Here is a 10505-nt window from a genome sequence, read left to right as displayed (position 1 = left end):
ACTGTTTTTCATACTTCTTGGCTTAGACAAGGGATTAACAGGCATTTCGAGATTCAGGTGAGCGCGGCTGCCGCCTAGTCCAATAAAGCGTCCTCCCTCCTCGGGGAGGAGACACAGCCGCGGGGAAACTGCAGCCGGAAATGTGCGGGCTGGCGCGCGCGCGCTCGACGCCGCCTCCTTCAAATATTTCTTACCTATGTTGTAGATCCTCTTTTATCGGTCTTGCCGTTTCATTGAAATCAACACTTTTAGTGAACACTCCAAGAAAGGAGTCCCTGGCTGGCATAAACAGTTAAGCTCGTGGCTCTTGACCAACAGGTTGGCATTTCAAGTTCATCCAAGAGGAATTTCAGAAGAAAGGGATGGCGATCTACTTTTGGAAGGTCATGGCCATGGTTCTACTCTGACATGCAAGGGATTCCCAGGAGTTGAGATTGACTTCCAACAACTGGCATAAACGAGAGAGAGAGAGAGAGAGAACAACAACTAAAGCCCTCCAGAGTGGTCTCTCGCACACCTTGATTCTCCAGATCAGGAAATGCCTGTCAGTCTCCAGATACTCCTGCAGCTGGTGCTGCTCCCTTGCCAGCACGCCTGTCCTTGCCCGTACCTGCCTGGTGGTTTTTCAGAGATCTAGCTCAGGGATTTCCTTTCCCAAAAGGCCAAGATACCCTTGAGTTCCCTGCTCGCCTGGCTGGATTCTGCTTGTTGCACTGATCACAGAGGACTGATTCTTCCTGTCCTCATATTTACCTTTCTTCTCGAGGAGACAGTGAGAAGGGTGTGGGCACGGTAATCCTTTCCAGGTCTGTGAAGCCTAGCACCTTCCACAGGGCCTGGTGGGGTGACACTCTGAAACCGAATTCACCCTTTCTGGGGTGTCCTGGGGCTCTTCACAGACTTGATGGCCTTGAACAACCCCCCCAAAAAAGTGCCCTTGCCTTATGGGATCATATATATTTTTTGGTATGTAACATTAAAATTTTATTGTTTTGTCCATAAACCACCATGAAGCTTAGAATTGGATCACCTGGTCCTTTCTCTTCTTATCTCCTCTCAGTTCAACATGTTTGCATCGCTTAATAGCCAATCTTCTCTTAGAGCTGCACTTGGGCTCCGCACATTCAAGCCACAACACAATCTTCTTTGTAGTTTTAGCCTTCTTCCGGAAAATGGCTTAGTCTGTCCATCATAGCCACTCTGCTTCCTGTCCTACCATCGCTTCCCCTGGGGATCCGGAGAAACCTTGCCCTTCCAGTATTGTGTCACTTTGTGGGGTTGGTGCTTGCCGCGCTTCTTACAGAAAGTCCGGCAGGTTTCAGGAACAGTCACCATGTTACCTGGAGCGCTACCAGCATGAAAAAGGGGGTCATATGCTTGTGTTGTATTCATATTGGCATGCAGTTTCAATCATGGAAGAGTGAAAATGTTACTCCTAACGGTTGCAGGAAATTGTGCTGTTTAGGAAAAAACAAGCCAAACCCACTGCCATTGAGTTGATTCCTGGTGATGTTGTCAGGGGCGGTGGAGTTTGTTCTGACTCATAGCAACCCTGTGTGTGTAACGGGATGACACGCTGCCTCGTCCTGTGCTGCCCTCACAGCTGTTCCTAGGTTGGAGTCCTTCGCTGCAGCCACTGTACAAATCTGTCTTGCGCAGGGCCTTCCTCTTTTTGGCTGCCCTTCTACGTCCCCAAGCCTGATGTTCGTTTCCAGGCCCTGGTCTCTCAGACACCATGTTACAAGTATGTGACCCGAAGCCTCACCACACTTGCTTCTAAGGGACATCCTGCCTGTACTTCATCCCGCACACAGTTGTTTGCCCTTTTGGCAGTCCATGGTACTCTCAGTATCCTTCACCAGTTACACAATTTAAATGCAGCAATTCTTCAGTTTCTCTGACTCAGTGTCCAACTTTCACATGCGTTTGAGGTGATTGAAAACACTGTACTTGGGTCTGGCCCACCTCAGCCCTTGAAGGAACACTCCTCGCTTTTCAACACTTGAAAGAGATCGTGTGCAGTAGATTCACCCAATGCAATGAGTCCTTTGATCTCTTGACTGGCATTTATTTTGGAGGCAAGCAATATGAAATCTGTGGCAATTTCGACCCCTTTCCCATTGTCATGATGTTCCACATCGGCCCAGTGTAAGGACTTGGGTTTTCGTGATTGTGTGTTGTGTTCATCAGCCAGTGTTTCAGGCTCTCCTCACTTTCAGCAAGCAAGGCTGTGCCATCTGCGTGTTGACGGTTGTCAATAACCCTTCCTCCAAACCCCATGTCATGTTCTGCATGTGGTCCAACTTCTCTGCTCTCCTCAGAAGACAGATTGAACAGGTCTGATGGGAGGACCCGCCCCTGACACACCCCTTTCCTGGTTTTAAAACATGCACTATCCCTTATTCTATTTGCATAACTGCCTCTTGCTCTACGTGTGGTTTCCTAATGAACACAAAGAGGTGTTCTGGAATTCCCCTTCTTCTCCAGGCTACCCTTGTTGTCAATCCCTTTGCATGGGCCACGAAACACAAGTAAACATTTCCTGCTTTTCTCTGCTTTAGCCAGGACCCATCTGACATCAGCAATGACACCCCTGGATCCACAGGCTTTTTCTGAGTTTCTGGCAGCTCCTTGTCAATGTACTACTGCAACCAATGTTGGATGACCTTCAGTCAAATTTACTTGCACGTGATATCAATGATATCATTCAATAATTTGCATATCTGATGAGTCGGGGTTTTTTTGGGAATGGGTACAGATATGGATCTCTCCCAGTCAGTAACTGTTTTTCATACTTCTTGGCTTAGACAAGGGAGTGCTCCCAGGGCTTCATCAACTAGTTGGAACATCTCATTTGGTATTTCAGCAATTCCCGGAGCCTTGTTTTTCATCAATGCTTTCAGTGTAGTTCGACTTTTCCTTCCAGCACCATTGGTTCTTGATCATAGGCTACCTTTGGAATGTCCACTAGTGCTTTTTGGTACAGTGACTCTGTGTATTCTTCCCATCTTCTTTTGATGCTTTCTGCGTCATTCAATATTTTCCCCATAGAATCTTTCAGCATTGCAACTCATAATTTGAAATTTTTCTTGAGTTTTTTTTAGTTTATGATACACTGAGCATGTTCTTCCTTTATGGTTTTCAAACTCTAGGTATTTTCACATTTCATTATAATACTTTGTTTTCTTGAGCTGCCATTTGAAATGTTCAACTCTTCTGTTCATTATTTCTTTCATGTGCTTTAAGTACTCTACAATCAAGAGGAGGTTTCAGAAGGACTTCTGACATCCACTCTGATCTTTCTTTCCTGTCTTTTAAATGACCTCTTGCTTGCTTTGTGTATGATGTTCTTTATGTTACTCCATTGTTCATCAATCTTCTGTCAGTAGTGTCCAATCCATCACATCTGTTCTTGATATCTTCCTGAAATTCAGGTGGGATATACTCAAGGCCAGATTTTGGCACCTGTGGGCTTGTTTTAATTCTTCAGCTTCAACCTGAACTTAGATATGAGTAATTAATGGTCCACAGTTGGTCCTTGGCCTAATTTTAGCTGCGGATCCCAAATTTCTCCATCACCTCAACCCACAAATGTTATTAATCTTATATTTGTACATTCCACACAGAGAAGTCCACATGTAAAGTTGCTGTTTGTGTCCACATGTAAAGTCGCTGTTTGTGTTGTTAACAAAAGGTATTTGTGATGAAAAATCATTGTTCTTGCAGAATTCTTTCATGTGATTTCCAGCTTGTTTCTATCACAAGGCCATATTTTCCAACTACATTTCTTCCTCTTTGTTTCCAACTGTTGCATTCCAATCTCCAATAATGATCAATCTATCTTGATTGCATGTTTGATCAATTTCAGACTGAATGTGTTGGTAAAACTCTTCATTTTCTTCATCACTAGCTTTGTGGTTGGTGTTTAAATGTGAGTAATAGTTATATTGATTGGATTTCCATATATATATATAAATATAAATTTATAGATAGATATTTTTTTCTCACAGACAACATTGTACTTCAAGATCCATTCTGAAAGGTCCTTTTTGGTGATGAATGCAATGCCAGGCTTTTGAACTTGTCATTCCAGGCATAATAAACCATATAGCCAGCTGATTTAAAGTGGCTGATACCAGTCCATTTTAGCTCACTAATACCTAGAAATTTAGTAGCATTACCTTTTTCTTTAAAGCAGCAGTTCTCAACCGGTGGGTTGCAACCCCTTTGGGGGTCGAATGACCCTTTCATAGGAGTCTCCTGATTTTATAACAGTAGCAAAATTAAAGTTATGAAGTAGCAATGACACTAAGTGTATGGTTGGGGGTGGGGCGGTCACCACAACATGAGCAACTGTATTAAAAGGTTGCGGCATGAGGAAGGTTGAGAACCACTGCTTTAAAGATTTTCATAGGATTGATTGGGGCAGGATGGTGATTGAATTCTAGCCATAGTACGTGCTGTGCTCGATTGAGCATGTCTGTCGCAACTTCAGAATGAGAAATTAGTGCTGGTGTTGCATGTACTTGTTACCGCTGGGTTAAAGAGGGAGGGTGGTGTCTACTTCCTCCCACTGCTTTCTCTGCAGGAAGGAGAGAGGGGGAAAAGGGCCTTAGTCAGGATCCTGGCTCCATCCACACTATTAACTCTTAAGAGATTTGGAAATTTAGGAGGAAAAGATTAGCAAAAAAAAGGAAATTTGAAGAGTTATGTAGTCGAGTCCTGCTCCTGACACTGCACAGTTTCTGTGAGTCACAAGGTCACTGAGACAGCTGCACTTCTTGTGTGTAGATGAGTCTTAGAGTCAGAGTTGGTTGCTAGATCCCACGGAATGCTTTTGTGACAATCCCTTAATCACATGAGTCCATTGCTATACGTGGTAAACTAAATGGAGCTTTAAAGTAATAAAAATCAGAACTGTAACGTAATAATAACTAGCAGTTGACTACTCAGCAAAAGGTTGGCAGTTCGAACACACCCAGAGTTGCCTCTGAAGATGAGTTTGGCGATCTGCTTCCGAAAGGTCATGACCTTGAAAACCTGGGTAAGCAACTCTATTCTGCACGTAATGAGTCAGGCTGACTCCACGAACAATCACAAGCCTCTCACCACGCTATGAGAAAGGTACTGTGTTCGTCTGGGTAGACTAGAGAAACAAATTCGTGGATACTCTTATGTGTATAAGAAAGCGCTTTATATACAAGAACAATTGAATATTGAGAAAATATCTTAGCCCAGTCCAGATCAAGTCGATAAGTATGATATTAGCCCATATGACTGATATCAGTCTATAAGTTCCTCTTCAGACTCATGCAACACATGCAATGGCGCTGAATGCAGGAAGATCACAGTCCAGTGGGTGGGAAGTCTTGTGAATCCAGTGGCAGTGTAAGCATCTCAGGCTGACAGTGGTCTCTACGTGGCTCCTCCAGGTCCAGGGCTCTGGCTGCATCAGTGTAGGTCCATCAGGCTCTTCATAAGTAATGCCTTGCAGGGAGTGAGTCTGTGTCCTGCCTCTAGTGAGCTATTTTTCTCCATGGGGCCTCCAAATGATGTCATCAAGCAGCGACCTGACTGACAGGCTACACTCCACCCCTTCACTCTTAAGTCTCAAATTGACAACAGATTATGTAACTATCACAGGTACTATTATTACCTATGTTCTATGTTTACTGTAGAAGGTCAGAGCAAGCTGGTCTTCAAACCAGATCTTACTTTGGAAGAAGTACAGGCAGAAAATCCCAAAGTGCACCAGGGCCGGTATCATCCTGAGGAGTGTAAGGCTTTGCAGCGGGTTGCCATCCTCATTCCACACCGGAACAGAGAGAAACACCTGATGTACCTGCTGGAGCATCTCCATCCCTTCTTGCAGAGGCAGCAGATCGATTATGGCATCTATGTCATCCACCAGGTGAGTGTGGGCCCAGGCCAGAGCCCTGTCTTCCACGGCTGCCTCTTCCTGAGAACCTGCAGCACTCAGTGTTCATCAGATGAGCGCTCTCTTACTTTGATTATCTTCTACTGGAGTAAAGGATGTTAATGCCCCGGGATGAGGAGTCAAGGGCCCAAGTTCTGTGAATAGTACTGGCTCTTAAATGAACCTCTGCAGGAATTTTGCTTTCTGTTGACCCTTTCTTGTTAGACAGTGACTTCCTGTAAGATTTATTCCTGAGAGTCATTGGCCTCCTAGGGTTTGCTGTGGCATTTGTTATGCACTGTAAAGAAGTGCTTATTGTTAACTATAGGGCATGACCGTTCACTGGAACGCATTGGTCAGCTTGTCATGATCTTGCATGCTGCTGTGATGCTGGAAGCCATGCCACCAATATTTCAAACACTGATGGGGTCACCTATGGCGGACAGGTTTTAGCAGAGCTTCCAGACTAAGACAGATTTCTAAGAAGAAATAATGAAGCAAATAATTGAAGACACAATTTCAAAGGGTGGCTTAAGAAGACATAGTAATGTAATGTGTGCAAAGACCTAGTGTCAGAAAACAGAACAAGCGTGATACGTCTGAAACTGAAAGACCCAAAGGCGGAGGGGGGGGGGATTAAGCCTCGAGGTGCAATATTGATGGATTCTATGGGCAAAATACTGAACAATGCAGGAAGAATCAAAGGAAGATGGAAGGAACACACAGAGTTACTGTATCAGAAAGATACCAACAATAAGTTGACCAACAACTGTTTCAAGAGCTAGCATATAATCCTGAACAGCTGGTATTGAAAGAACTTCAAGCTTCCTGAGGCATTGGCAAAAAAAAAACAAGGTTTAAGGAATTAATAGAATACCAATTGAAATGTTTCAACAACCGGAGGCAGCTCTGGAAATGCTCGCTCATCGATGCTAAGGTATTTGGATGACAGCTACCCGACAACCCACTGGAGGACATTCATCTTTATGCCCATTGCAAAGAACACTGACCCAACCAAATGTGGAAAATTTAGAACAATGTCACTGATAACCACAGCAAGCAAAATTTGCTGAAGACTGTTCAACAATGGCTGCCGTAGTACATTGACGAGGATCTGCCAGGAATTCAAGCTGGATTCAGAAGAGGACATGGAGTAAAGGATATTACTGCTGATGTCAGATGGCTCTTGACTGAAAGCAGAGAATACCAGAAAGATGTTTACTTGTTTTACTGACTACGCAAAGACATTGGCCGTTGATCATAACAAACATTGGGAAGACTTGGAATTCCAGAACAATTTGTTGTGCTCATGCAGAACGTGTACATGGAGCAAGGGGCAGTGGTTCGAACAGAATAGATAGCACATGGTTTAAAATGAGGAAAGGGTTGTATCCTTTCACCATACTTATTCAGTCTGGGGCGGAACGCTGGTGGTGTAGTGGTTATGAGTCGGGCTGCTGTCCTCAAGGTCCGCCGTTTGAAACCATCAGCCACGTCGAGGGAGAAAGAATCTATATGCTGAGTAAATAATCAGAGATTCTGGACTACATGAATAAGAATGGGGCATCGGGATGGGATCAGGGCTTATCAATCACCTCTGATGTGCAGGTCACACACCTTGCTTTTTGAAAGAGGACTTGAAGCACTTGCTGGTGAAGATCAAGGACTGCAGCCTGCAGTCTATCTTACACCGCCATCATCACAAACAGGGACTAGATGGAAGCAGTCAAGGATTTCACATGACCTGGATCCAAAATGAATGCTCATGGAAGTATCAGTCAAAAATCAAACAATGCACTGCATGGGGGCAGGTTAAAAAGTAAAGAAAGATATCGCCTTGAGGACTAAAGTGCATGTGACCCAAGCTGTAATATTTTCTTTTTAGTGTTTTAAAATCATTTTATTGGGGGCTCCTACAACTCTTACCACAATCCATCCATCCATCCATTGTGTCAAGCACATTTGTACATTTGTTGCCATCATCATTCTCAAAACATTTTTTTCTACTTGAGCCCTTGGTATCAGCTTCTAATTTTTTTCCCTCTCCCTCATCTCCCTGCTCCCTCATGAACTCTTGATAATTTTTAAATTATCATTATTTTTTCATGCCTTACACTATCCGATGTCTCCTTTCACCCACTTTTCTGTTGTCCGTCCCCCTGGGAGGGGGTTATATGTAGGTCATTCCTCTCCCACCTTCCCCTTTTCCTCCTGCTACGGCTACTCTCATTATTGGTCCTGAGGGGTTTATCTGTCCTGGATTCCCTGTGTTTCCAGCTGTTATCTGGACCCATGTACATGCTCTGGTCTAGCCATATTTGTAAGGTAGAATTGGGATCATGATTGTGTGTGTGTGTGTGTGTGTGTGTGTGTGTGTGTGTGTTGGGGGTAGAGGCCGGGGAAAGCATTAAAGAACTAGAGGAAAGTTGTATGCTTCATCGGTGCTATACTCCACCCTGACTGGCTCATCTCCACCCCGCATCCCTTCTGTAAGGGGATGTCCAATTGCCTACAGATGGCCTTTGGATCTCCATTCCGCACTCCCCTTCATTCATAATGATGTGATTTTTTGTTCTGGGTCTTTGATGTCTGATCCCTGATCCTATCGACACCCTGTGATCACACAGGCTGGTGTGCTTCTTCAGCTGGAGTATTCTCAGTCACCTCATGTGCATGTAAAAGTTGGGCAGTGAATAAGGAAGGCCAGAGAAGAATTGTTACATTTGAATTATGGCGTTATTAAAAACCATTGGAATTGCCATGGACTTCCAGAAGCTTAAAGAAATCTGTCTCGGAAGAAATACAGCCAGAATGTTCCGAAGAAGCAAAGATGGTGAGACTTTGTTTCACATACTTTGGATGTGTTATCAGGAGAGACCAGTCCCTGGACAAGGACATCGCGCTCGGTGGAGGGGCAGGGAAGGAGAGGAAGACCCTTGACAAGACGGAATCAAACCTGCTGTAACAATGGGTTCAAACATGACACTTAGTAGAATACTGCAGGCCCAGGCAGAGTGTCCTTCCATGGTGCATGAGTTGCTGTAACCGCCTCTATAGCACCTAGCAACCATTTCCATACATCTAGACAAAGGGATTGACAGAACATTGGATGGTGTTTGATATGGAGCTCTAGGGCTGTGTCTGCCTTTGTGTCTTTCCTTTTGCCACTATGTATTATGTAAACGACATTTAATTTTTCACATTCTCGATCCACGTATCTGTTTGTCAGGAGCAGGATTTCGTAGGAATATATGAAACTGTATTCAGCTCTAAGGTCAGTGGAGTAGGTGATTAAAAATGTTTCTATTTGGTGTCCTCGTTTACTGCGAGAAAAACAAAGTATCAGTCTAAATATCCCCAAACATATAGCTTTTTGAGATTGACCTGGGCCATTCAAACTGTTTGCAATCCCTAACACCTCCAGGCGGGCAAGCAAAATCAGCAGTGACATGCACATTAGAGGTGTTGGCAGTTGTTAGCGGGCCTGGAGCCAGCTCCCGAGTCCTTGTGACCCCATGCTCAGCAGAGTGCCGTGCTGCCCGGTCCTGTGCTGTACACACGGCGGGCTGCAGTGTTGGCTGATTTCAGTAAGTAGATTCCCAGACATTTCTTCCTAGTCATTCTTAGTCTGGAAGCTCTTCTGAAAGCTGGTCAGCATCATAGCAACAACCAAACTTCCATTGACAGACGGTAGTTGCACATGAGGTGCCGCCAGTCTGGGCGTCCTGCACGGAAGGTAGGAACTAGCATGCTCCTCTGTTAGTGCTTCACTGAGGCAATATTGTGAGATTGCCACAGGACCGGGCAGTGCTATGGGCTGGAACCAACTTGGTGGCACCTAACCACCACACAGGCTATAGTATACACTTTAAAATGAACTAGGCTCTTGCAAAGCCAATGCGTGCCTATTTTCAAGGACTTATTCTAGCAGTTTACTGTTAGACTGGTTGATAATTATTTTGGTCTTCAGGATAACAACCCCCAGAGTCCAAGTTTTAGAAACAAAGAAGTATGTTTGCTTTGAGGAAAGTAACTGTGGCAACTCTATACTTGCATTACGATAATTTGTTTATTGAACTGAAATTTATTCCTATAGAATTTGATCTAAGCAGTCACACGTCTCATGTGTTGTTCTCAACCCCCCCCCCTCCCAACCTAGTGATGCATCTTGCTCTGTAAGGGTAGTGTAAGGATTAGTCACCATTATTGATATACAGGATTCTGTTACAATGATTCCAAGAAACTTCTAAGGAGCTTAGAAATATTAGCAAGAACCTTCCCTGTTGATAGGTCAAACTTTCTGGATTCTTTCTGGCAAACCATTAATTACTCTTCTTGGAAGCTTGGTATGCATTTATAACCTAGGATTGGCATCCTCAGGTGAGGGTGGGACAGTGAAGAAATGGTGCCTGTGTGACTGATATGTAAGAAACATTTTGCACTTTTACTCGAGTCAATAAAGGTATGTTTCGAAGTGATGACAGGTGAAGATATATGAAGCCCAAAGGAAAGATGAGAATCAAAATGGGAGATGCTTTCTCATTAGTACATCCATGCTGCAACCAGAGTCTTTGTGAGTTAGCAAAAA

The 10505-nt window shown here is 44.2% G+C and overlaps 1 protein-coding gene across 1 annotated transcript in view; it reads left to right on the top strand.

The window, feature by feature from the left end:
* B4GALT4 (beta-1,4-galactosyltransferase 4) overlaps window positions 1-10505 on the top strand; it is a 41826-nt gene that overhangs the window by 19634 nt on the left and 11687 nt on the right. The window contains exon 3 of the mRNA XM_004706493.2: window positions 5679-5911. Coding sequence (XP_004706550.1) covers window positions 5679-5911 — 233 coding nt within the window. The remainder of the gene's footprint in view (window positions 1-5678; window positions 5912-10505) is intronic.

This window comes from Echinops telfairi, unplaced genomic scaffold, assembly GCF_000313985.2.
Source record: "Echinops telfairi isolate 266 unplaced genomic scaffold, ASM31398v2 ScPeMD7_6;HRSCAF=24_0, whole genome shotgun sequence".
NCBI classification, from domain to species: domain Eukaryota; kingdom Metazoa; phylum Chordata; class Mammalia; order Afrosoricida; family Tenrecidae; genus Echinops; species Echinops telfairi.
The sequence above is the reverse complement of the archived record's forward strand: the minus strand, read 5'-3'. Positions and strand labels throughout refer to the sequence as shown.